General features: G+C 64.1%; 1 protein-coding gene across 1 annotated transcript; it reads left to right on the forward strand.

Annotated features, from left to right (window-relative positions):
• Nucleotides 1–414: 414 nt before the first annotated feature.
• On the forward strand, nt 415–27,770 carry LOC126034885 (SH3 and multiple ankyrin repeat domains protein 1-like). The gene is made up of 13 exons (XM_049792742.1): nt 415–471; nt 2,967–3,170; nt 4,433–4,504; nt 4,889–4,997; nt 6,574–6,731; nt 9,491–9,658; nt 11,681–11,797; nt 17,927–18,004; nt 18,106–18,172; nt 19,152–19,425; nt 21,499–21,665; nt 26,457–26,570; nt 27,682–27,770. Exons 1-13 carry the CDS (start codon nt 430–432, stop codon nt 27,759–27,761), a joined length of 1,650 nt encoding a protein of 549 aa, XP_049648699.1. The 5' UTR covers nt 415–429; the 3' UTR covers nt 27,762–27,770.
• The last annotated feature ends 209 nt before the right edge of the window (nt 27,771–27,979 follow it).

Raw genomic sequence — 27,979 nt, forward strand, 5'->3', positions numbered from 1 at the left:
TGGTGTTTGGGGGGGGTCAGGGTTTTTTTTTGGGGGGGGTCAAGGCTCATTGGGGGGGGGTCAAGGCTCATTGGGGGGGGGTCAGGGGTGTTCAGGGGGGGTCAAGGGTGTTCAGGGGGGGGGTCTCCTCCCACCCCAGCCCGGCGTTACACGTGCGCGTGCGAGCGCTCACACGCGTGTGCGAGCCTGCCGGTGTTTTGGGGGGGGGGGGGGGGGGTCCCCTAATTTTTGGGCCCCCCCCCCCCCAGCCGTGTGATGGTGGCAGCATGCCGCGGACGCCGGCCTCCCAGCGAGGAGGAGGAGGGTCGGGGCTCCGAGTACCCCGAAGGCGACTTTCCCGCGAGGGCCCCCCCGGAACCAACCCCGGCCCCCCCCCGCACCCGTGGCCCCCCCCGGCCCCCCCCAGCACCCGACGACACCCACTTCAGTATGATGGTTTTTCGCATCGGGATCCCTGACCTGCACCAGACGGTGAGGTTTTCAAAGGGGGGGGGGGGTCCCCAAAAATGAGGGGGGGGGTCCTAAAAAATTTTGGGGGGGGGGTCTTCAAAAATTTGGGGGGGATTGAGGTTGGGGGAGGGGGTTTGGAGGGAAGGGGGGGGCCTAGGAGTAAAGGGGGGGGGCTTAAAATATGGGGGGGGGTCTCCAAAAATTAGAGGGGGGGGTCTTAAAAAGTTAGAGGGGGGGGGGTCTTAAAAAATTTGGGGGGGGGCTGGGGTTGGGGGAGGGGGTTTGGAGGGAAGGGGGGGGCCTAGGAGTAAAGGGGGGGGCTCGAAGTAAAGGGGGGGGCAAAAATTAGAGGGGGGGTCTTAAAAAATTGGAGGGGGGGGGTCCCCAAAAATTAGGGGGGGGTCTTGAAAAATTTGGGGGGGGGGCTGGGGTTGGGGGAGGGGGTTTGGGGGGAAGTGGGGGGGCTCAAAGTATAGGGGGGTCCCCAGAAATTAGAGGGGGGGTGTAAAAAAATTAGAGGGGGGGTCCCCAAAAATTAGAGGGGGGGGGGCTTGAAAAATTTGGGGGGGGGCTGGGGTTGGGGGAGGGGGTTTGGGGGGAAGTGGGGGGCCCTAGGAGTAAAGGGGGGGCTTAAAATATGGGGGGGGGCAAAATATAGGGGTGTCCCCCCCAAAAATAGGGGTCCTCAAAAAAATAGGGGGGTCCTCAAAAATGGGGGGGGGGTCCCAAAAAAATAGGGGTGGTGCCCAAAAATAGGGGTGGGGTCCCAAAAAATAGGGGGGGGGGCAAAGATTTGGGGGGGGTCTCTCAAAATAGGGGTTCCCCCAAAACTGGGGGGGGGGTCCCAAAAATATAGGGGGGGTCCCACCAGTATGGGGGGGTCCCCGAAATGATGGGGGGGGTCCCTAAAAGTAGGGGGGTCCCAAAATTAGGGGGTGGGGTCCCTAAATTATGGGGGGGGGTCCCTAAAAGTATGGGGGATCCCCAAAGATAGGGCATGTCCCCCCGAAATATGGGGGGGGTCCCCCAAATCTAGAGCAGGTCCCCAAAACGGGGGGGGGTCCCTGACCCCAGGGGTGATGGGTGGGGGGGTTCCTGACCCCAGGGGTGATGGGTGCCCCCATTTTGGGGGGGTCCCTGACCCTGTGGGTGATGGGTGGGGGGGGGTCCCTCACCCCAGGGGTGGTGGGTGGGGGGGGTCTCTGACCCCAGGGGTCATGGGTGGGGGGGAGACCCTGACCCCAGGGGTAATGGGTGCCCCCATTTTGGGGGTCCCTGACCCTGCAGGTGATGGGTGGGGGGGGTCCCTGACCCCAGGGGTGATGGGTGCCCCCATTTTGGGGGGTCCCTGACCCTGCAGGTGATGGGTGGGGGGAGACCCCACCCTGTGGGTCATGGGTGGGGGGGGTCCCTGACCCCAGGGGTGATGGGTGCCCCAAATTTGGGGGTCCCTGACCCTGCGGGTGATGGGTGTGGGGGTCCCTGACCCCAGGGGTGATGGGTGGGGGGGGTCCCTGACCCCAGGGATGATGGGGTGGGGGGGGGGTCCCTGACCTTGTGGGTGATGGGTGGGGGGGGTGTCCCTGACCCCAGGGGTGATGGGTGCCCCCATTTTGGGGGGGTCCCTGACCCTGCGGGTGACGGGTGGGGGGGGGGTCCCTGACCCCAGGGGTGATGGGTGCCCCCATTTTGGGGGGTCCCTGACCCTGTGGGTCATGGGTGGGAGGGGTCCATGACCCCAGGGGTGATGGGTGCCCCCATTTTGGGGGGTCCCTGACCCTGCGGGTGACGGGTGGGGGGGGTCCCTGACCCCAGGGGCGATGGGTGCCCCCATTCTGGGGGGTCCCTGACCCTGCAGGTGATGGGTGGGGGGAGACCCTGACCCTGTGGGTCATGGGTGGGGGGGGTCCCTGATCCCAGGGGTGATGGGTGCCCCCATTTTGTGGGGTCCCTGACCCCAGGGGTGATGGGTGGGGGGGGTCCCTGACCCCAGGGGTTATGGGTGCCCCCCAATTTGGGGGGTCCCTGACCCTGCGGGTGACGGGTGGGGGGGGGCCCTGACCCCAGGGGTGATGGGTGCCCCCAATTTGGGGGTCCCTGCCCCTGCGGGTCACGGGTGGGGGGGTCCCTGACCCCAGGGGTGATGGGTGCCCCCATTTTGGGGGGTCCCTGACCCCAGGGGTGATGGGTGGGGGGGGGTCCCTGACCCTGCGGGTGACGGGTGGGGGGGGGCCCTGACCCCAGGGGTGATGGGTGCCCCCAATTTGGGGGTCCCTGACCCTGCGGGTCATGGGTGCGGGGGGTCCCTGACCCCAGGGGTGATGGGTGGGGGGGGGGTCCCTGACCCCAGGGGTGATGGGCGCCCCCATTTTGGGGGGGTCCCTGACCCTGCGGGTGACGGGTGGGGGAAGACTCTGACCCCGGGGGTCACGGGTGCCCCCATTCTGGGGTTCCGTGACCCTGGGGGTGCCGGGCGGGGGGGGGTCCCAGACGTGGGTGCCCCCCCCCCCCCCCAGAAGTGCCTGCGCTTCGACCCGGGGGCGGCGGTGTGGGCGGCCAAGCAGCAGCTGCTCTGCGCCCTGACCGAGGGGCTCCACGACGGCCTCAACTACGGCCTCTTCCAGCCCGCCGCCGCCGGCCGCGACGCCAAGTTCCTCGACGAGGAGCGGCCCCTGCGCGACTACCCGCAGAGCTTCGACCAGGGCGTGCCCTACCTCGAGGTGGGTGGGGCCGGAAGGGGCGGGGTTGAGGGGGGTGGGGTAGGGCTACGCCCGAAGGGAATCGGCATCCATCCCTCCCCCCCTGGCCTTGTGGGTGAGCTTGGAGTGGAGAGGGTTTGTATATTGAGGTGGGCGTGGTCAGGGGGTGGGCGTGGTCGGGGGTGGGCGTGGTCGCGAGGGTGGGGCCTGAGGGGGTGGGGTGGGGCTACGCCCGAAGGGAATCGGCATCCATCCCCCCCCCCGGCTTTGTGGGTGAGCTTGGAGTAGAGAGGGTTTGTAGCTTGAGGTGGGCGTGGTCAGGGGTGGGCGTGGTCAGCGGGTGGGCGTGGTCGCGAGGGTGGGGCCTGAGGGGGCGGGGTGGGGCTACGCCCGAAGGGAATCGGCATCCATCCCCCCCCCCGGCCTTGTGGGTTGAGCTTGGAGGAGAGAGGGTTCTAGTTTGAGGTGGGTGTGGTCAGGAGTGGGCGTGGTCAGGGGTGGGTGGGGCAGTAGGGGCGGGGCGTAGGGGGGTGGAGTGGGCTACACCCGAAGGGGAACATCATTCCCCCCCCCCCCCCCCCCAATCCTCAGCCCTGTGGGTGAGCTTAGAGTAGAGAGGGTTTGTAGCTTGAGGTGGGCGTGGTCAGGGGGTGGGCGTGGTCAGGGTGTGGGAGTGGCCTGAGGGGGTGGGGTGGGCTACGCCCTAAGGGAATTCCCCCTCCCCCCTCCCCCAACCAACCCCCTGGCCTTGTGGCTGAGCTTTGAGTAGAAAGGGTTCTAGCTTGAGGCGGGCGTGGTCGAAAGGTGGGCGTGGCCAAGGGATGGGCGTGGCCATGGAGGGGCGTGGCCCGAGTGGGTGGGGTGGGGCTACCCCCAAGGGAATCCCCTCTTGTGGGTGTCAGGCAGAGCTCTACCTCTGGGTGGGCGTGGCCAAGGGGTGGGCGTGGCCTGAGAGCGTGGGGGGCTTGGGGGTGGGGCTTCTCCTCTGGGTTGACACCCCCCCGACCAGGGCGTGGCCTACCTCGAGGTAGGCGTGGCCTGCCTTTTGGTGGGCGTGGCCACAGAGCGGGCAGGGCCTCTGCGGGCGGGGCTTAGGGCGGGGCTTCCCGCGAGTGGGCGGAGCCTAAAGGGGGCGCGGCCTGCAGATGGGGGGGAGTGGCTTGGGGGGGTTGAATGGGAAGCAGGGGGTGCACAGAAAGGGGGCGTGTCCCTCGGCCACGGGGGCGTGTCCTCTACCCAGGGGTGGGCGTGTCCCCGCTGACGCCCCGCCCCCCCCCCCCCAGTTCCGCTACAAGACCCGGGTCTACAAACAAACCAACCTGGACGAGAAGCAGCTGGCCAAGCTGCACACCAAGGTGGGACCGCCCCCGGCCACGCCCCTTTCCCCGGCCACGCCCCCTCTATGCCCTGCCCACCGCGACCACGCCCCCACCCCTTTCCCCTTCCCCCAAACGCGCGGACCCGCCCCTTCTACCAGTGGCGTGGCCGGGTGGGCGTGACCGGGTGGGCGTGGCCACGCCCACCCGACCACGCCCACCTTGCCACGCCCCTCCCTGTGCCCCCCCCCCAATACCCCCATGTCCCCCCCCCAGGCCAGTGTTCCCCCCCCCCCCATCCCCTCTCCCCGCCTCCTCTCATACGTCCCCCCCGCGACCCCTCGCCCCAGTGACCCCGTGTGACCCCCTGGGCCCCCCCCCCCCCCCCAAAAAAAATGTGTGTCCCCCCCCCACCCCCCCCAGACGGGGCTGCGGAAGTTTCTGGACTACGTGCAGCACGGCTCGGCCGAGAAGGTGGCGCGGCTGCTCGACCGCGGCCTCGACCCCAACTACCACGACTCCGACTCGGGGGGTGAGTGAGACCCCCCCCCCCAAAACACCGGGGGACCCCCCCCCCCCGTTCCTGGTGTCACACCCTGGGGTGGCCCTGAGACCCCTGGGAACCCCCCCTGACCCCTGGGGACTCTCCCCCAGAACCTTGGGGACCCCCCCCCCAACCCCTGGGGACCCCCCCCCGACCCCTGGGGACCCCCCTCCCAGACCCCTGAGACCCTTGGGGACCCCCCCCCTCAAAGCCTGGGGACCCCCCCCCCCAGACCCCTGGGGACCCCCCCCCCGTTCCTGGTGTCACACCCTGGGGTGGCCCTGAGGACCCCCGTGTCACCCCCCCCCCGAGCCACCCCCTGACACCCCCCCGGGTCCCCGAGCCCCGATGGCCCCTTCGCCCCGTGATGTCCCCATGGCCCCCATGGCCCCAATGTCCCCAATACCCCCCCCATGTCCCCCATGTCCCCATACCCCCCCCATGTCTCCAGTGTCCTCATAGCCCCCCCATGACCCCACATCTCCAAATGTCCCCCATGTCCCCAATGTCCCCATAGCCCCCCATGTCCCCAATGTCCCCATAGCCCCCCATGTCCCCAATGTCCCCAATACCCCCCGTGTCCCCCATGTCCCCATAGCCCCCCATGTCCCCAATGTCCCCAATCCCCCCATGTCCCCAATGTCCCCATAGCCCCCCAATGTCCCCATAGCCCCCCCATGTCCCCATAGCCCCCCATGTCCCCAATGTCCCCAGAGCCCCCCCCATGTCCCCAATCCCCCCCATGTCCCCAGTGTCCCCATGTCCCCAATGTCCCCATAGCCCCCCCAATGTCCCCATAGCCCCCAATGTCCCCATAGCCCCCATGTCCCCAATGTCCCCATGTCCCCAATGTCCCCATAGCCCCCCCAATGTCCCCATAGCCCCCCCATGTCCCCAATCCCCCCCATGCCCCCAATGTCCCCAATCCCCCCCATGTCCCCCATGTCCCCAATGTCCCCAATCCCCTCATGTCCCCAATGTTCCCATAGCCCCCCCCATGTCCCCCATGTCCCCCATGTCCCCCATGTCCCCAATCCCCCCCATGTCCCAAATCCCCCCATAGCCCCCCATGTCCCCAATGTCCCCATAGCCCCCCCATGTCCCCATACCCACCCCATGTCCCCAATGTCCCCATGTCCCCAATGTCCCCATAGCCCCCCCAATGTCCCCATAGCCCCCCATGTCCCCAATGTCCCCATGTCCCCAATGTCCCCATAGCCCCCCCAATGTCCCCATAGCCCCCCATGTCCCCAATGTCCCCATGTCCCCAATGTCCCCATAGCCCCCCCAATGTCCCCATAGCCCCCCCATGTCCCCAATGTCCCCAATGTCCCCATAGCCCCCCATGTCCCCAATGTCCCCATAGCCCCCCCAATGTCCCCATAGCCCCCCATGTCCCCAATGTCCCCATAGCCCCCCATGCCCCCCATCTCCCCAATCCCCCCCACACCCCCCCATGTCCCCCCCCCATCCCCTCCACCTCCACCCCCCCCCCCCCTCCCAGGGGTGCCTGGGGTGACAGGGGTGTCCCCCTGTCCCCCCCCCCCCCCCCAAACCCCCACAGAGACCCCCCTGACGCTGGCGGCGCAGCGGGAGGGTCCGGGGGAGGTGGAGATCATCCGCCTGCTGTGTCTCGGGGGGGCCCACCTCGATTTCCGCGCCCGCGACGGGGCCACCGCGCTCCACCGCGCCGTCTGCACCCGCCGCTACCCCGCCCTGCTGGTAGGCACCCACGGGTGGGGCACCCACGGGTGGGCAACCCACGGGTGGGCACCCACGGGTGGGCGCAGGGGCGTGGTTGGGTACCCGTGGGTGGGCTTGGGGGGGGTTCGTGGGCGTTCATTGGCACCCACGGGTGGGCACGGGCACCCGTGGGTGGGCGTGAGTGGGGCTCATAGCCGTGCCTTGGCACCCACGGGTGGGCATAGGCACCCATGGGTGGGCATGGGCACCCGTGGGTCGGCATGAGCGGGGCTCATGGGCATGCTTTGGCACCCACGGGTGGGCACAGGCGCCCACTGGTGGGCACGGGCACCCGTGGGTGGGCTTGAGTGGGACTCATAGGCATGCCTTGGCACCCACGGGTGGGCACAGGCACCCACTGGTGGGCACGGGCACCCGTGGGTGGGCTTGAGTGGGGCTCATGGGCATGCTTTGGCACCCACGGGTGGGCACAGGCACCCACGGGTGGGCACGGGCACCCGTGGGTGGGCTTGAGTGGGGCTCATAGGCATGCCTTGGCACCCACGGGTGGGCATAGGCACCCACTGGTGGGAGTTCGTGGGCGTTCATTGGCACCCATGGGGGGGTACGGGGCGTCTGTGGGTATCCACGGGTGGGCGTGGGTACCCACGGGTGGGCACGGGCACCCGTGGGTCGGCATGAGCGGGGCTCATGGGCATGCTTTGGCACCCACGGGTGGGCACAGGCACCCACGGGTGGGCACGGGCACCCGTGGGTCGGCATGAGCGGGGCTCATGGGCATGCCTTGGCACCCACGGGTGGGCACAGGCACCCACTGGTGGGCATGGGCACCCGTGGGTGGGCTTGGGTGGGGGTTCATGGTCGTTCATTGGCACCCACGGGTGGGCATGGGGCATGTCTGGGCACCCACGGGCGTGCGTGGGCACCCACGGGTGGGCAAGGGCGCCGCACGTGCCCAGGTAGCGTGCAGGGGCGCGCGGGGTGCTGCGCATGCTCCTGCAGCATGCGAGGGTGCAACGGGTGTGCGGGTGGGATGGGTGCAACGGGCGCATGGGTGCTGCGCCGGCGCAGGTGCAGTGGGTGCCGGGGTGGCGTGGGTGCAACGGGTGCTGTGGGCGCGTGGGTGCCGTGGGTGCTGTGCATGCTTTGATTGCAATAGTGCCTGGGCGCAGCGGGTGCCGGGGTGGGTGCATGGGTGCCGCGGGTGCCGTGCATGCCTCGGTGCGTGGGTGCTGTGCATACCTCGGTGCATGGGTGCCTGGGTGCGACGGGTGCTGGCGTGGGTGCATGGGTGCTGTGGGTGCCATGCGTGCGTTGGTGCATGGGTGCCGTGGTATTCCTTGGTGCATGGGTGCCATGGGTGCCGTGCATGCCTCGATGCAATAATGCCTGGGCGCAACGGGTGCCGGGGTGGGTGCATGGGTGTGCTGTGCATGCCTCGGTGCATGGGTGCCTGGGCGCAATGGGTGCCGGGGTGGGTGCATGGGCGCCGTGGGTGCCGTGCATTCCTTGGTGCAGTGGGTGCCGTGGGTGCCGTGCATGCCTCGATACAATAATGCCTGGGCGCAATGGGTGCTGGGGTGGGTGCATGGGTGCCGTGGGTGCCGTGCATGCCTTGGTGCATGGGTGCCTGGGCGCAATGGGTGCCGGGGTGGGTGCATGGGTGCCGTGGGTGCTGTGCACGCCTGGGTGCATGGATGCCGTGGGTGCCGTGCATTCCTTGGTGTGTGGGTGCCATGGGTGCCGTGCATGCCTCAATGCAACAGTGCCTGGGCGCAACGGGTGCCGGGGTGGGTGTGTGGGTGCTGTGCATGCCTGGGTGCATGGATGCTGTGGGTGCCGTGCGTTCCTTGGTGCAGTGGGTGCCGTGGGTGCTGTGCATGCCTCAATGCAACAGTGCCTGGGCGCAATGGGTGCTGGGGTGGGTGCATGGGTGCCGTGGGTGCCGTGCACGCCTTGGTGCATGGGTGCCTGGGCGCAATGGGTGCCGGGGTGGGTGCATGGGTGCCGTGGGTGCCGTGCACGCCTGGGTGCATGGATGCCGTGGGTGCCGTGCATTCCTTGGTGCAGTGGGTGCCGTGGGTGCCGTGCATGCCTCAATGCAACAGTGCCTGGGCGCAATGGGTGCCGGGGTGGGTGCGTGGGTGCTGTGGGTGCCGTGCATGCCTGGGTGCACGGATGCCGTGGGTGCCGTGCATTCCTTGGTGCAGTGGGTGCCATGGGTGCCGTGCATGCCTCGATACAATAATGCCTGGGCGCAATGGGTGCTGGGGTGGGTGCATGGGTGCCGTGGGTGCCGTGCACGCCTTGGTGCATGGGTGCCTGGGCGCAATGGGTGCCGGGGTGGGTGCATGGGTGCCGTGGGTGCCGTGCACGCCTGGGTGCATGGATGCTGTGGGTGCCGTGCATTCCTTGGTGTGTGGGTGCCATGGGTGCCGTGCATGCCTCAATGCAACAGTGCCTGGGCGCAATGGGTGCCGGGGTGGGTGCCGTGGGTGCCGTGCACGCCTGGGTGCATGGATGCCGTGGGTGCCGTGCATTCCTTGGTGTGTGGGTGCCGTGGGTGCCGTGCATGCCTCAATGCAACAGTGCCTGAGCGCAACGGGTGCCGGGGTGGGTGCGTGGGTGCCGTGCATGCCTGGGTGCAGTGGGTGCCGTGGGTGCCGTGCACGCCTCGGCGCAGGGGTGCCTGGGCGCGACGGGTGCCGGGGTGGGGTGGGTGCCCGGCTGCAGCGGGCGCAGCGGGTGCAGCCCCCGTCGCCCGCGTCCCCCCGCAGGCGCTGCTGGACCTGGGGGGGTCCCCGAACTACAAGGACCGGCGGGGGCTGACGCCCCTCTACCACACGGCCATGGTGGGGGGCGACCCGCGCTGCTGCGAGCTCCTGCTCTACAACCGCGCCCACATCGGCACCGTCGACGAGAACGGCTGGCAGGAGATCCACCAGGTCCACGGGCACCCCGCGCCCCACGGCCCCACGGCCCCACGGCCCCATATCCCATGGCCCCGTGTCCCCCTGTCCCCATGTCCCCATATCCCATGGCCTTCTGTCCCCATGTCCCCGTGTCCCCGTGTCCCCCTGTCCCCGTGTCCCCATGTCCCCATATCCCATGTCCCCATGTCCCCGTGTCCCCGTGTCCCCACGTCCCCACGTCCCCATATCCCATGGCCTCCTGTCCCCATCTCCCAATGGCCCTGGCTCCCCCTGTCCCTTTGTCCCCATGTCCCCCTGTCCCCATGTCCCCTTATCCCCTTGTCCCCACATCCCCACATTCCCATATCCCATGGCCTCATGTCCCCATATCCCATGGCCCCATGTCCCCCTGTCCCCATGGCCCCGTGTCCCCATATCCCCTTGTCCCCATATCCCATGGCCTCATGTCCCTGTGTCCCCACGTCCCCATGTCCCCATGTCTCCGTGTCCCCTTGTCCCCACGTCCCCATATCCCATGGCCTCATGTCCCCATGTCCGCGTGTCCCCATGTCCCCATATCCCATGGCCTCGTGTCCCCATCTCCCCATGGCCTTGGTTCCCTGTGTCCCCCTGTCCCCCTGTCCCAATATCCCATTTTCCCACTGTCCCTGTATCTCCATCTCCACATGTCCCCCTGTGCCCATGTCCCCATGTCCCCATGTCCCCCTGTCCCCATGTCCCCATGTCCCCCTGTATCCCCCTTTCCCCATATCCCTGTATCCCCATCCCCATGTCCCCATGTCCCCCTGTCCCCCGTCCCCAAACCTGTCCCAATGTTCCCAGCTGCATCCCTGTCCCCTTGTCCCCAGATGTGTCCCCATGTCCCTAAACCTGTCCCCATGTCCCCATCCGTGTCCCTGTCCCCTGGTCCCAGATGTGTCCCCATGTCCCCAAACCTGTCCCCATGTTCCCAGCTGCATCCCTGTCCCCTTGTCCCCAGATGTGTCCCCATGTCCTCAAACCTGTCCCCATGTCCCCATCCGTGTCCCTGTCCCCTTGTCCCCAGATGTGTCCCCATGTCCCCAGCCATGTCCCCATCCCCTGTCCCCATGTCCCCAGCTGTCCCCTTGTCCCAGATGCGTCCCCAAGCCTGTCCCCATGTCCCCATCCATGTCCCTGTCCCCTTGTCCCAGATGTGTCCCCATGTCCCCAAACCTGTCCCCATGTTCCCAGCCGTGTCCCTGTCCCCACGTCCCCATCCGTGTCCCTGTCCCCTTGTCCCAGATGTGTCCCCATGTCCCCAAACCTGTCCCCTTGTCCCCATCCGTGTCCCTGTCCCCTTGTCCCCAGCTGTGTCCCCATCCCCTGTCCCCATGTCCCCAGCTGTGTCCCCATCCCCTGTCCCCTTGTCCTAGATGTGTCCCCATGTCCCCAAACCTGTCCCCTTGTCCCCATCCGTGTCCCTGTCCCCTTGTCCCCAGCTGTGTCCCCATCCCCTGTCCCCTGGTCCCAGATGTGTCCCCATGTCCCCAAACCTGTCCCCATGTCCCCAGCCGTGTCCCTGTCCCCTGGTCCCAGATGTGTCCCCATGTCCCCAAACCTGTCCCCATGTTCCCAGCCGTGTCCCTGTCCCCACGTCCCCATCCGTGTCCCTGTCCCCTTGTCCCAGATGTGTCCCCATGTCCCCAAACCTGTCTCCATGTCCCCATCCGTGTCCCTGTCCCCTTGTCCCCAGCTGTGTCCCCATCCCCTGTCCCCATGTCCCCAGCTGTGTCCCCATCCCCTGTCCCCTTGTCCCCAGATGTGTCCCCATGTCCCCAAACCTGTCCCCATGTTCCCAGCCGTGTCCCTGTCCCCTTGTCCCAGATGTGTCCCCATGTCCCCAAACCTGTCCCCATGTTCCCAGCCGTGTCCCTGTCCCCGCGTCCCCATCCGTGTCCCTGTCCCCTTGTCCCAGCTGTGTCCCCAGCCGTGTCCCCATCCCCTGTCCCCTTGTCCCCAGCTGCGTCCCCGTCCCCAGGAGCGTGACCCCCCGTCCCCTGTCCCCGTCCGCAGGCGTGCCAGCACGGGCACTCGCAGCACCTGGAGCATCTCCTCTTCTACGGGGCGGAGGCGGCGGCGCAGAACGCGTCCGGGAACACCGCGCTGCACATCTGCGCGCTCTACAACAAGGTGGGGACGCGGGGTGTGGGATGGGGATGTGGGACGTGGGATGTGGGATACGGGATATGGGATATGGGACACGGGACATGGGATATGGGACATGGGATATGGGACATGGGGCTGCACATCTGCGCGCTCTACAACAAGGTGGGGACGCGGGGTGTGGGATGGGGATGTGGGACGTGGGATATGGGACATGGGAACATGAGGACATGGGATATGGGATATGGGATATGGGACATGGGATATGGGACATGGGATATGGGACATGGGGCTGCACATCTGCGCGCTCTACAACAAGGTGGGGACGTGGGGTGTGGGATGGGGGATGTGGGACGTGGGATATGGGACATGGGAACATGAGGACATGGGATATGGGACATGGGAACATGAGGACATGGGATATGGGACATGGGATATGGGATATGGGACATGGGGCTGCACATCTGCGCGCTCTACAACAAGGTGGGGACGTGGGATGTGGGATATGGGATATGGGACATGGGATATGGGACATGGGATATGGGATATGGGACATGGGGCTGCACATCTGCGCGCTCTACAACAAGGTGGGGACGCGGGGTGTGGGATGGGGATGTGGGACGTGGGATGTGGGATATGGGACATGGGAACATGAGGACATGGGATATGGGACATGGGACATGGGACATGGGACATGGGACATGGGATATGGGACATGGGGCTGCACATCTGCGCGCTCTACAACAAGGTGGGGACGCGGGGTGTGGGATGGGGGATGTGGGACGTGGGATATGGGACATGGGAACATGAGGACATGGGATATGGGATATGGGATATGGGACATGGGATATGGGACATGGGATATGGGACATGGGGCTGCACATCTGCGCGCTCTACAACAAGGTGGGGACGCGGGGTGTGGGATGGGGATGTGGGGACGTGGGATATGGGATACGGGATATGGGATATGGGACACGGGATATGGGATATGGGACATGGGATATGGGACATGGGATATGGGACATGGGGCTGCACATCTGCGCGCTCTACAACAAGGTGGGGACGCGGGGTGTGGGATGGGGGATGTGGGACGTGGGATATGGGACATGGGAACATGAGGACACGGGATATGGGATATGGGATATGGGACATGGGATATGGGACGTGGGATATGGGACATGGGGCTGCACATCTGCGCGCTCTACAACAAGGTGGGGACGCGGGGTGTGGGATGGGGGATGTGGGACGTGGGATATGGGACATGGGAACATGAGGACACGGGATATGGGATATGGGACATGGGATATGGGATATGGGAACATGGGATATGGGACATGGGATATGGGATATGGGACATGGGATACGGGATATGGGAACATGGGATATGGGACATGGGGCTGCACATCTGCGCGCTCTACAACAAGGTGGGGACGTGGGGTGTGGGATGTGGGATGTGGGACATGGGATATGGGATATGGGATATGGGACATGGGACATGGGATATGGGACATGGGATATGGGACATGGGATATGGGATATGGGATATGGGACATGGGGCTGCACATCTGCGCGCTCTACAACAAGGTGGGGACGCAGGGTGTGGGATGGGGGATGTGGGACATGTGATATGGGACATGGGATATGGGATATGGGACATGGGACATGGGATATGGGACATGGGATATGGGACATGGGATATGGGACATGGGGCTGCACATCTGCGCGCTCTACAACAAGGTGGGGACGCGGGGTGTGGGATGGGGGATGTGGGACGTGGGATATGGGACATGGGAACATGAGGACATGGGATATGGGATATGGGATATGGGACATGGGATATGGGACATGGGATATGGGACATGGGGCTGCACATCTGCGCGCTCTACAACAAGGTGGGGACGCGGGGTGTGGGATGGGGATGTGGGACGTGGGATGTGGGATACGGGATATGGGATATGGGACACGGGACATGGGATATGGGACATGGGATATGGGACATGGGGCTGCACATCTGCGCGCTCTACAACAAGGTGGGGACGCGGGGTGTGGGATGGGGATGTGGGACGTGGGATATGGGACATGGGAACATGAGGACATGGGATATGGGATATGGGATATGGGACATGGGATATGGGACATGGGATATGGGACATGGGGCTGCACATCTGCGCGCTCTACAACAAGGTGGGGACGTGGGGTGTGGGATGGGGGATGTGGGACGTGGGATATGGGACATGGGAACATGAGGACATGGGATATGGGACATGGGAACATGAGGACATGGGATATGGGACATGGGATATGGGATATGGGACATGGGGCTGCACATCTGCGCGCTCTACAACAAGGTGGGGACGTGGGATGTGGGATATGGGATATGGGACATGGGATATGGGACATGGGATATGGGATATGGGACATGGGGCTGCACATCTGCGCGCTCTACAACAAGGTGGGGACGCGGGGTGTGGGATGGGGATGTGGGACGTGGGATGTGGGATATGGGACATGGGAACATGAGGACATGGGATATGGGACATGGGACATGGGACATGGGACATGGGACATGGGATATGGGACATGGGGCTGCACATCTGCGCGCTCTACAACAAGGTGGGGACGCGGGGTGTGGGATGGGGGATGTGGGACGTGGGATATGGGACATGGGAACATGAGGACATGGGATATGGGATATGGGATATGGGACATGGGATATGGGACATGGGATATGGGACATGGGGCTGCACATCTGCGCGCTCTACAACAAGGTGGGGACGCGGGGTGTGGGATGGGGGATGTGGGACGTGGGATATGGGACATGGGAACATGAGGACATGGGATATGGGATATGGGATATGGGACATGGGATATGGGACATGGGATATGGGACATGGGGCTGCACATCTGCGCGCTCTACAACAAGGTGGGGACGCGGGGTGTGGGATGGGGATGTGGGGACGTGGGATATGGGATACGGGATATGGGATATGGGACACGGGATATGGGATATGGGACATGGGATATGGGACATGGGATATGGGACATGGGGCTGCACATCTGCGCGCTCTACAACAAGGTGGGGACGCGGGGTGTGGGATGGGGGATGTGGGACGTGGGATATGGGACATGGGAACATGAGGACACGGGATATGGGATATGGGATATGGGACATGGGATATGGGACGTGGGATATGGGACATGGGGCTGCACATCTGCGCGCTCTACAACAAGGTGGGGACGCGGGGTGTGGGATGGGGGATGTGGGACGTGGGATATGGGACATGGGAACATGAGGACACGGGATATGGGATATGGGACATGGGATATGGGATATGGGAACATGGGATATGGGACATGGGATATGGGATATGGGACATGGGATACGGGATATGGGAACATGGGATATGGGACATGGGGCTGCACATCTGCGCGCTCTACAACAAGGTGGGGACGTGGGGTGTGGGATGTGGGATGTGGGACATGGGATATGGGATATGGGATATGGGACATGGGACATGGGATATGGGACATGGGATATGGGACATGGGATATGGGATATGGGATATGGGACATGGGGCTGCACATCTGCGCGCTCTACAACAAGGTGGGGACGCAGGGTGTGGGATGGGGGATGTGGGACATGTGATATGGGACATGGGATATGGGATATGGGACATGGGACATGGGATATGGGACATGGGATATGGGACATGGGATATGGGACATGGGGCTGCACATCTGCGCGCTCTACAACAAGGTGGGGACGCGGGGTGTGGGATGGGGGATGTGGGACGTGGGATATGGGACATGGGAACATGAGGACATGGGATATGGGATATGGGATATGGGACATGGGATATGGGACATGGGATATGGGACATGGGGCTGCACATCTGCGCGCTCTACAACAAGGTGGGGACGCGGGGTGTGGGATGGGGATGTGGGGACGTGGGATATGGGATACGGGATATGGGATATGGGACACGGGATATGGGATATGGGACATGGGATATGGGACATGGGATATGGGACATGGGGCTGCACATCTGCGCGCTCTACAACAAGGTGGGGACGCGGGGTGTGGGATGGGGGATGTGGGACGTGGGATATGGGACATGGGAACATGAGGACACGGGATATGGGATATGGGATATGGGACATGGGATATGGGACGTGGGATATGGGACATGGGGCTGCACATCTGCGCGCTCTACAACAAGGTGGGGACGCGGGGTGTGGGATGGGGGATGTGGGACGTGGGATATGGGACATGGGAACATGAGGACATGGGATATGGGATATGGGATATGGGACATGGGATATGGGACATGGGATATGGGACATGGGGCTGCACATCTGCGCGCTCTACAACAAGGTGGGGACGCGGGGTGTGGGATGGGGATGTGGGGACGTGGGATATGGGATACGGGATATGGGATATGGGACACGGGATATGGGATATGGGACATGGGATATGGGACATGGGATATGGGACATGGGGCTGCACATCTGCGCGCTCTACAACAAGGTGGGGACGCGGGGTGTGGGATGGGGGATGTGGGACGTGGGATATGGGACATGGGAACATGAGGACACGGGATATGGGATATGGGATATGGGACATGGGATATGGGACGTGGGATATGGGACATGGGGCTGCACATCTGCGCGCTCTACAACAAGGTGGGGACGCGGGGTGTGGGATGGGGGATGTGGGACGTGGGATATGGGACATGGGAACATGAGGACACGGGATATGGGATATGGGACATGGGATATGGGATATGGGAACATGGGATATGGGACATGGGATATGGGATATGGGACATGGGATACGGGATATGGGAACATGGGATATGGGACATGGGGCTGCACATCTGCGCGCTCTACAACAAGGTGGGGACGTGGGGTGTGGGATGTGGGATGTGGGACATGGGATATGGGATATGGGATATGGGACATGGGACATGGGATATGGGACATGGGATATGGGACATGGGATATGGGATATGGGATATGGGACATGGGGCTGCACATCTGCGCGCTCTACAACAAGGTGGGGACGCAGGGTGTGGGATGGGGGATGTGGGACATGTGATATGGGACATGGGATATGGGATATGGGACATGGGACATGGGATATGGGACATGGGATATGGGACATGGGGCTGCACATCTGCGCGCTCTACAACAAGGTGGGGACGTGGGATGTGGGATGGGGGATGGGGGATGTGGGACATGGGATATGGGATATGGGATATGGCAACATGAGGACATGGGATGTGGGATATGGGATATGGGATATGGGGCTGCACATCTGTGCGCTCTACAACAAGGTGGGGACGCGGGATGTGGGATGGGGGATGTGGGACATGGGATATGGGATATGGGACATGGGATATGGGACATGGGACATGGGATATGGGACATGGGATATGGGATATGGGATATGGGACATGGGGCTGCACATCTGCGCGCTCTACAACAAGGTGGGGACGCGGGGTGTGGGATGGGGGATGTGGGATGTGGGATATGGGATATGGGAACATGAGGACATGGGACATGGGATATGGAACATGGGATATGGGATATGGGACATGGGGCTGCACATCTGCGCACTCTACAACAAGGTGGGGACGTGGGATGTGGGACGTGGGATGTGGGATGTGGGATATGGGATATGGGAACATGAGGACATGGGATATGGGATATGGGACATGGAGCTGCACATCTGTGTGCTCTACAACAAGGTGGGGACGTGGGATGTGGGATATGGGATATGGGACATGGGATATGGAATATGGGATATGGGAACATGAGGATATGGGAAGTGGGATATGGGACATGGGAACATGAGGACATGGGATATGGGATATGGGAACATGAGGACATGGGATATTGGATATGGAATATGGGATATGGGATATGGGATATGGGACTGCACATCTGCGCGCTCTACAACAAGGTGGGGACGTGGGATGTGGGACGTGGGATGTGGGATATGGGATATGGGATATGGGGACATGGGGATATGGGACATGGGACATGGGACATGGGGATACAGGGCCACGGGGACCCAGGGCCACGGGAGATGGGGACACGGGGACATTGACCCACGGGCCACGGGTGGGGGTCCCACGGTCGGTGCCCCCCCAGGAGAGCTGCGCCCGCATCCTGCTCTACCGCGGCGCCAACAAGGAGGTGAAGAACAACAGCGGGCAGACGCCCTTCCAGGTGGGACACGGGGCGGACACGGGACACGGGACACACGGCACGGGGACCCCCTGGGCGACCCCCCCGCCGTGTCACCGTCCCCCGTCCCCCCCCCCCCCCAGGTCGCCGTCATCGCCGGGAACTTCGAGCTGGGGGAGCTGATCAAAAACCACCGGGACTCGGATGTGGGTGAGTGGGTGCACACGGGGGTGGGGGGGGGGGGACACTATGGGGGGGGGGGTCATGGGGACATGGGTGTCCTCACCGTTCGGTGACAGGTGAGGCCCTGGGTTCCTTGGGTGGGGGTCTGGGACCCCTTGGGTGGGGATCTGAGACCCCCTGGGTGGGGGTCTGGGTGCCTGGGACCCCTGGGTGGGTGCCTGGGACCCCCTGAGTGGGGGTCTGGGACCCCTGGGGTGGTGGTCTGGGTGCCTGGGACCCTCTTGGGCGGGGGTCTGGGTATCTGGGACCCCCTGGGTGGGGGTCTGAGACCCCCTGGGTGGGAGTGTGGGTGCCTGGGACCCCCTGCGTAGGGGTCTGGGACCCCTTGGGTGAGGGTCTGGGTGCCTGGGACCCCCCTGAGTGGGGGTCTGGGACCCCTTGGGTGGGAGTCTGGGTGCCTGGGACCCCCCTGGGTGGGGGTCTGGGACCCCTTAGGTGGGAGTCTGGGTGCCTGGGACCCCCTGGGTGGGGGTCTGGAACCCCTTAGGTGGGAGTCTGGGTGCCTGGGACCCCCTGGGTGGGGATCTGAGACCCCTTGGGTGGGGGTCTGGGTGCCTGGGACCCCCTGAGTGGGGGTCTGGGACCCCTGGGGTGGGGGTCTGGGTGCCTGGGACCCCCTGAGTGAGGGTCTGGGACCCCTGGGGTGGGGGTCTGGGTGCCTGGGACCCCCTGGGTGGGGGTCTGGAACCCCTTAGGTGGGAGTCTGGGTGCCTGGGACCCCCTGGGTGGGGATCTGAGACCCCTTGGGTGGGGGTCTGGGTGCCTGGGACCCCCTGAGTGGGGGTCTGGGACCCCTGGGGTGGGGGTCTGGGTGCCTGGGACCCCCTGGGTGGGGGTCTGGGACCCCTTGGGTGGGGGTCTGGGTGCCAGGATCCTCTTGGTGATGAAGGATGCTGGGCACCCCCCCCCCCCCCCCCCCTTGACACCCCCCTCCCCACCCTCCCAGTACCGTTCCAGGAGAGCCCCCAGTTCGCTGGGCGACGGCGGGAAGGGGTGCGGGGTCTCCCCCTGCCCCCCCAGCGCCTGCTGCGCGCCAACAGCGACACGGGGGCCGCCCTCCCTGAGTGGGTGCTGAGGGGTCCCCCCGGTGCCCCCCCCGCTCCCCGACCCCCCTCGGGCACCCTCCGTAGCGCCAGCAGCCCTCGGGGGGCTCGCGCCCGTTCCCCCTCCCGCGGCCGGCACCCCGAGGAACCCCGACGGCAGGCCCGGGGGAGACCCAGGTACCGGTGGGGGGGGGTCTCTTGGGTGGGGGGGGTCCCCTGGGTGGGGGTCTGGGTGCCTGGGACCCCCTGGGTGGGGGTCTGGGACTCCTTGGGTGGGGGTCTGGGACCCTCTGGGTGGGGGTCTGGGTGCCTGGGACCCCCTGGTTGGGGGTCTGGGACTCCTTGGGTGAGGGTCTGGGTGCCTGGGACCCCCTGGGTGGGGGTCTGGGTGCCTGGGACCCCTTGGGTGGGGGTCTGGGTGCAGGGTCCCAGGGTGATGAGGGATGCTGGGGACCCTTGGGTGAGGGTCTGACACCCCTTGGGTGGGTGTCTGGGAGCCTGGGACCCCCTGGGTGAGGGTCTGGGACCAACTGGGTGGGAGTCTGAGACCCCTTGGGTGGGAGTGTGGGTGCCTGGGACCCCCTGGGTGGGGTCTGGGACCCCTTGGGTGGGAGTGTAGGACCCCTTGGGTGGGAGTCTGGGTGCCTGGGACCCCTGGGACCCCTTGGGTGGGAGTGTGGGACCCCTTGGGTGGGTGTCTGGGACTCCTTGGGTGGGAGTGTGGGTGCCTGGGACCCCCTGGGTGGGGTCTGGGACCCCTTGGGTGGGAGTGTAGGACCCCTTGGGTGGGAGTCCTGGTGCCCAGGACCCCTGGGACCCCTTGGGTGGGAGTCTGGGACGCCTTGGGTGGGAGTGTGGGACCCCTTGGGTGGGTGTCTGGGTGCCTGGGACCCCCTGGGTGGGTGCCTGGGACCCTCTGAGTGGGGGTCTGGGACCCCTTGGGTGGGAGTCCGGGTGCCCGGGACCCCTGGGACCCCTTGGGTGGGAGTCTGGGACGCCTTGGGTGGGAGTGTGGGACCCCTTGGGTGGGAGTGTGGGTGCCTGGGACCCCCTGGGTGGGGTCTGGGACCCCTTGGGTGGGAGTGTAGGACCCCTTGGGTGGGAGTCTGGGTGCCTGGGACCCCTGGGACCCCTTGGGTGGGAGTGTGGGACCCCTTGGGTGGGTGTCTGGGACCCCTTGGGTGGGAGTGTGGGTGCCTGGGACCCCCTGGGTGGGGTCTGGGACCCCTTGGGTGGGAGTGTAGGACCCCTTGGGTGGGAGTGTAGGACCCCTTGGGTGGGAGTCCTGGTGCCCAGGACCCCTGGGACCCCTTGGGTGGGAGTGTGGGACCCCTTGGGTGGGTGTCTGGGACCCCTTGGGTGGGAGTGTGGGTGCCTGGGACCCCCTGGGTGGGGTCTGGGACCCCTTGGGTGGGAGTGTAGGACCCCTTGGGTGGGAGTCCTGGTGCCCAGGACCCCTGGGACCCCTTGGGTGGGAGTCTGGGACGCCTTGGGTGGGAGTGTGGGACCCCTTGGGTGGGTGTCTGGGTGCCTGGGACCCCCTGGGTGGGTGCCTGGGACCCTCTGAGTGGGGGTCTGGGACCCCTTGGGTGGGAGTCCGGGTGCCCGGGACCCCTGGGACCCCTTGGGTGGGAGTGTGGGACCCCTTGGGTGAGTGTCTGGGACGCCTTGGGTGGGAGTGTGGGTGCCTGGGACCCCCTGGGTGGGGTCTGGGACCCCTTGGGTGGGAGTGTAGGACCCCTTGGGTGGGAGTCCTGGTGCCCAGGACCCCTGGGACCCCTTGGGTGGGAGTCTGGGACGCCTTGGGTGGGAGTGTGGGACCCCTTGGGTGGGTGTCTGGGTGCCTGGGACCCCCTGGGTGGGTGCCTGGGACCCTCTGAGTGGGGGTCTGGGACCCCTTGGGTGGGAGTCCGGGTGCCCGGGACCCCTGGGACCCCTTGGGTGGGAGTGTGGGACCCCTTGGTTGGGTGTCTGGGACCCCTTGGGTGGGAGTGTGGGTGCCTGGGACCCCCTGGGTGGGGTCTGGGACCCCTTGGGTGGGGTCTGGGACCCCTAGGGTGGGAGTCCGGGACCCTTTGGGTGGGAGTCCGGGTGCCCGGGACCCCCTGGGACCCCTCGGGTGGGAGTCCGGGTGCCCGAGACCCCTGTCTGTGGGTCCCGGCGCCCGGATGGCAGGGTGCGGAGGGAGGCCGGGGGTCCCCCCCGGGGGGTCCCGGGGTCGGGGTCCTCCCCGGTCCGTCCCGCCGGCAGCTCCAGCGGCCTGGGCCGGGACGGGGGCGCGGGGGGCACCCTGGGCACCCGGGGGGTGAAGCGCAAACTCTACTCGGCCGTGCCCGGGCGCACGTTCCTGGCGGTGAAGCCCTACCAGGCGCAGGGCGAGGGCGAGCTCTCCCTCAGCAAGGGCGAGCGCATCAAGGGTGGGTGCTGCGGACCCCCGCGCCCTCTCTTCGCGAGGGGGGCTGGGCGCCCCGGGGACCTGGGCCCTTCGTTTGGGGTGGGGGCTGGGGGCCCTGTAGGCCTGCATCCTTGATTTGGGACGGGTGCTGGGTGCTCCAGATGCCCAGGTCCATGATTTGGGATGGGTGGTGGGTGCCCTGGACCCCTGCATCCATTATTTGGGATGGGTGGTGGGTGCCCCGGACCCCTGGGTCCTTTATTTAGGATGGGATTTGGGTGCCCTGGGGGCCTTGGTCCATTATTTGGGATGGGATTTGGGTGCCCTGGGGGCCTTGGTCCATTATTTGGGATGGGATTTGGGTGCCCCGGACCCCTGGGTCCTTTATTTGGGATGGGATTTGGGTGCCCTGGGGGCCTTGGTCCATTATTTGGGATGGGATTTGGGTGCCCCAGACCCCTGGGTCCTTTATTTGGGATGGGATTTGGGTGCCCTGGACCCCTGGGTCCATTATTTGGGATGGGTGGTGGGTGCCCCAACACCTGGGTCCTTTATTTGGGATGGGATTTGGGTGCCCCGGACCCCTGGGTCCTTTATTTGGGATGGGATTTGGGTGCTCTGGATGCCCAAGTCCATTATTTGGGATGGGATTTGGGTGCCCCCCACACCTGGGTCCATTATTTGGGATGGGTGGTGGGTGCCCCAACACCTGGGTCCATTATTTGGGATGGGTGGTGGGTGCTCCGGATGCCCAGGTCCATTATTTGGGATGGGATTTGGGTGCCCCAGACCCCTGGGTCCTTTATTTGGGATGGGATTTGGGTGCCCCAGACCCCTGGGTCCTTTATTTGGGATGGGATTTGGGTGCTCTGGATGCCCAGGTCCATTATTTGGGATGGGATTTGGGTGCCCTGGACCCCTGCATCCATTATTTGGGATAGGATTTGGGTGCCCCGGACCCCTGGGTCCTTTATTTAGGATGGGATTTGGGTGCCCTGGACCCCTGGGTCCATTATTTGGGATGGGTGGTGGGTGCCCCAACACCTGGGTCCATTATTTGAGATGGGATTTGGGTGCCCCAGACCCCTGGGTCCTTTATTTGGGATGGGATTTGGGTGCTCTGGATGCCCAGGTCCATTATTTGGGATGGGATTTGGGTGCCCCAGACCCCTGGGTCCTTTATTTGGGATGGGATTTGGGTGCCCTGTATGCCTGCATCCATTATTTGGGATGGGTGGTGGGTGCCCTGGACCCCTGCATCCATTATTTGGGATGGGATTTGGGTGCCCCGGACCCCTGGGTCCCTTATTTGGGATGGGTGGTGGGTGCTCCGGATGCCCAGGTCCATTATTTGGGATGGGATTTGGGTGCCCCCCACACCTGGGTCCATTATTTGGGATGGGTGGTGGGTGCCCCAACACCTGGGTCCATTATTTGGGATGGGTGGTGGGTGCTCCGGATGCCCAGGTCCATTATTTGGGATGGGATTTGGGTGCCCCAGACCCCTGGGTCCTTTATTTGGGATGGGATTTGGGTGCCCCAGACCCCTGGGTCCATTATTTGGGATGGGATTTGGGTGCCCCAGACCCCTGGGTCCTTTATTTGGGATGGGATTTGGGTGCTCTGGATGCCCAGGTCCATTATTTGGGATGGGATTTGGGTGCCCTGGACCCCTGCATCCATTATTTGGGATAGGATTTGGGTGCCCCGGACCCCTGGGTCCTTTATTTAGGATGGGATTTGGGTGCTCTGGATGCCCAGGTCCATTATTTGGGATGGGATTTGGGTGCCCTGGACCCCTGCATCCATTATTTGGGATGGGATTTGGGTGCCCCGGACCCCTGGGTCCTTTATTTAGGATGGGATTTGGGTGCCCTGGACCCCTGGGTCCATTATTTGGGATGGGTGGTGGGTGCCCCAACACCTGGGTCCATTATTTGAGATGGGATTTGGGTGCCCCAGACCCCTGGGTCCTTTATTTGGGATGGGATTTGGGTGCTCTGGATGCCCAGGTCCATTATTTGGGATGGGATTTGGGTGCCCCAGACCCCTGGGTCCTTTATTTGGGATGGGATTTGGGTGCCCTGTATGCCTGCATCCATTATTTGGGATGGGTGGTGGGTGCCCTGGACCCCTGCATCCATTATTTGGGATGGGATTTGGGTGCCCCGGACCCCTGGGTCCCTTATTTGGGATGGGTGGTGGGTGCTCCGGATGCCCAGGTCCATTATTTGGGATGGGATTTGGGTGCCCCCCACACCTGGGTCCATTATTTGGGATGGGTGGTGGGTGCCCCAACACCTGGGTCCATTATTTGGGATGGGTGGTGGGTGCTCCGGATGCCCAGGTCCATTATTTGGGATGGGATTTGGGTGCCCCAGACCCCTGGGTCCTTTATTTGGGATGGGATTTGGGTGCCCCAGACCCCTGGGTCCATTATTTGGGATGGGATTTGGGTGCCCCAGACCCCTGGGTCCTTTATTTGGGATGGGATTTGGGTGCTCTGGATGCCCAGGTCCATTATTTGGGATGGGATTTGGGTGCCCTGGACCCCTGCATCCATTATTTGGGATAGGATTTGGGTGCCCCGGACCCCTGGGTCCTTTATTTAGGATGGGATTTGGGTGCTCTGGATGCCCAGGTCCATTATTTGGGATGGGATTTGGGTGCCCTGGACCCCTGCATCCATTATTTGGGATAGGATTTGGGTGCCCCGGACCCCTGGGTCCTTTATTTAGGATGGGATTTGGGTGCCCTGGACCCCTGGGTCCATTATTTGGGATGGGTGGTGGGTGCCCCAACACCTGGGTCCTTTATTTGAGATGGGATTTGGGTGCCCCAGACCCCTGGGTCCTTTATTTGGGATGGGATTTGGGTGCCCTGTATGCCTGCATCCATTATTTGGGATGGGATTTGGGTGCTCCAGATGCCCAGGTCCATTATTTGGGATGGGATTTGGGTGCCCCGGACCCCTGGGTCCTTTATTTGGGATGGGATTTGGGTGCCCTGGGGGCCTTGGTCCATTATTTGGGATGGGATTTGGGTGCCCCGGACCCCTGGGTCCATTATTTGGGATGGGATTTGGGTGCTCTGGATGCCCAAGTCCATTATTTGGGATGGGATTTGGGTGCCCCCCACACCTGGGTCCATTATTTGGGATGGGTGGTGGGTGCCCCAACACCTGGGTCCTTTATTTGGGATGGGTGGTGGGTGCTCCGGATGCCCAGGTCCATTATTTGGGATGGGATTTGGGTGCCCCAGACCCCTGGGTCCTTTATTTGGGATGGGATTTGGGTGCCCCAGACCCCTGGGTCCTTTATTTGGGATGGGATTTGGGTGCCCCAGACCCCTGGGTCCTTTATTTGGGATGGGATTTGGGTGCCCCAGACCCCTATGTCCATTATTTGGGATGGGATTTGGGTGCCCCAGACCCCTGGGTCCTTTATTTGGGATGGGTGGTGGGTGCTCCGGATGCCCAGGTCCATTATTTGGGATGGGATTTGGGTGCCCCAGACCCCTAGGTCCTTTATTTGGGATGGGATTTGGGTGCTCTGGATGCCCAGGTCCATTATTTGGGATGGGATTTGGGTGCCCAAGACCCCTGGGTCCTTTATTTGGGATGGGATTTGGGTGCTCTGGATGCCCAGGTCCATTATTTGGGATGGGATTTGGGTGCTCTGGATGCCCAGGTCCATTATTTGGGATGGGTGGTGGGTGCCCAAGACCCCTGGGTCCTTTATTTGGGATGGGATTTGGGTGCCCTGGGGGCCTTGGTCCATTATTTGGGATGGGATTTGGGTGCTCCAGATGCCCAGGTCCATTATTTGGGATGGGATTTGGGTGCTCTGGATGCCCAGGTCCATTATTTGGGATGGGATTTGGGTGCCCCCCACACCTGGGTCCTTTATTTGGGATGGGATTTGGGTGCCCTGGGGGCCTTGGTCCATTATTTGGGATGGGATTTGGGTGCTCCAGATGCCCAGGTCCATTATTTGGGATGGGATTTGGGTGCTCTGGATGCCCAGGTCCACTATTTGGGATGGGATTTGGGTGCCCCAGACCCCTGGGTCCTTTATTTGGGATGGGATTTGTGTGCCCCAACACTTGGGTCCTCTGTTTGGGATGGGTGCATGGGTGCTTCAGATATCCAGGTCCACTATTTGGGATGGGATTTGGGTGCCCTGGACCCCTGCATCCATTATTTGGGATGGGATTTGGGTGCCCCCCACCCCTGGGTCCATTATTTGGGATGGGATATGGGTGCCCCAGACCCCAGGTCCACTATTTGGGATGGGTGCTGGGTGCCCTGGACCCCTGGGTGCATTATTTGGGATGGGATTTGGGTGCCCCCAACACCTGGGTCCTTTATTTGGGATGGGATTTGGGTGCTCCAGATGCCCAGGTCCATTATTTGGGATGGGATTTGGGTGCCCCCCACACCTGGGTCCACTGTTTAGGAAGGGTGGTGGGTGCCCAAGACCCCTGGGTCCATTATTTGGGATGGGTGCTGGGTGCCCCGGACCCCTGGGCCCACTATTTGGGAGGGGTGCTGGGTGCCTGGATCCCTTTTTAGGGTGACCTTTGGCTGCCCCCCACCCCTGGGCCCACTTTTGGGGGGGTCTGTAGGACTCACCGTGGGGCAGAGCCCCCTCCCCAAATTTCCCCATCACTTCTCAGGAAGGTGGGACGGGGGGGACCCCAAAAGAGGGCTCGGTCGGGGGGTGGGGGGCGACTCTCGGGGCGGCCGTGGGTCGCGCCGTGGGTCAGGACCCCCCACCCACCCCCCCACCCACCCACGCCCCACTGCCCACAGTGCTGAGCGTGGGCGAGGGGGGGTTCTGGGAGGGCCAAGCCCGTGGCCGCGTCGGCTGGTTCCCCTCCGACTGCGTCGAGGAGGTGCCCGCCCGGACCCCCGAGGGCAAGACAGGTACGAGGGGGGGACCCCCAACCTGCCCCACACCTGACCCCCAAGTGGGACCCCTAAGTGAGACCCCCAAGTGGGATCCATGACCTGGGGGGGGTCAAAAATTGGACCCAACCCAATGGGACCCATCAAGATGGAGCCCTAAATGGGACCCCTAAGTGGGACCCCCCCCCCCAAAAATATGGACCCCCAACCTGCCCCACACCTGACCCCCAAGTGGGACCCCCAAGTGGGACCCCTAAGTGAGACCCCCAAGTGGGACCCATAACCTGGGGGGGGGCAAAAATTGGTCCCAACCCAATGGGACCCAGCAAGATGGAGCCCTAAAAGGGACCCCTAAGTGGGACCCCCCCCCCAAAATATGGACCCCCAACCTGCCCCACACCTGACCCCCAAGTGGGACCCCTAAGTGAGACCCCCAAGTGGGATCCATGACCTGGGGGGGGCAAAAATTGGACCCAACCCAATGGGACCCAGCAAGATGGAGCCCTAAAAGGGACCCCTAAGTGGGACCCCCCCCCCCAAAATATGGACCCCCAACCTGCCCCACACCTGACCCCCCAAGTAGGACCCCCAAGTGGGACCCCCAAGTGGGACCCATAGCCGGGGGGGGGGGCAAAAATTGGTCCCAACCCAATGGGACCCAGCAAGATGGAGCCCTAAAAGGGACCCCTAAGTGGGACCCCCCCCCCCCAAAATATGGACCCCCAACCTGCCCCACACCTGACCCCCAAGTGGGACCCCTAAGTGAGACCCCCAAGTGGGATCCATGACCTGGGGGGGGCAAAAATTGGACCCAACGCAATGGGACCCATCGAGATGGAGCCCTAAGTGGGACCCCCCCCCCCAAAATATGGACCCCCCAACCTGCCCCACACCTGACCCCCAAGTGGGACCCCCAAGTGGGGACCCCCCCCCAAATGGGACCCCCCCCCTGCACCCCTAAATGCCCCCCCCCTCACCTGGCCCCCTAAGTTGAACCCAGAGTGAGGGGGGGGGACCCCAAATCCAGCCCCAAAGCGAGACCCAAAACTTGGGGGGGGGGGGGGGGGTGGGGGGGTCCCCCAAAGTGGGTGCTCCCCCCCAAAGCCCCCCCCCATGTGGGTGCCCCCAGAGAGCCGCAGCGACAAGGCCAAGCGTCTTTTCCGCCATTACACCGTCGGCTCCTACGACAGCTTCGACGCCCCCAGGTAAGACCCCCCCCCCCCGCACCCCAAAATCCCCCCCCCCCCCCCCTCGGACCCCCCCACCCCTCCCAACCCCCCCCCCCCCAGGAGCACCCCAAGACCACCCACCCATCCATGAGGACCCCAAAACCTACTGGACCCCCCCCCAAAAATGCCCCCACCCCCCCCAAAAAAACCTCAGCCCCCCCCCCCAATGCCCTCAAGACCCCCCCCCAAATTCCTCAG

This window comes from Accipiter gentilis, chromosome 36 (assembly GCF_929443795.1).
Source record: "Accipiter gentilis chromosome 36, bAccGen1.1, whole genome shotgun sequence".
Lineage (NCBI taxonomy): Eukaryota > Metazoa > Chordata > Aves > Accipitriformes > Accipitridae > Astur > Astur gentilis.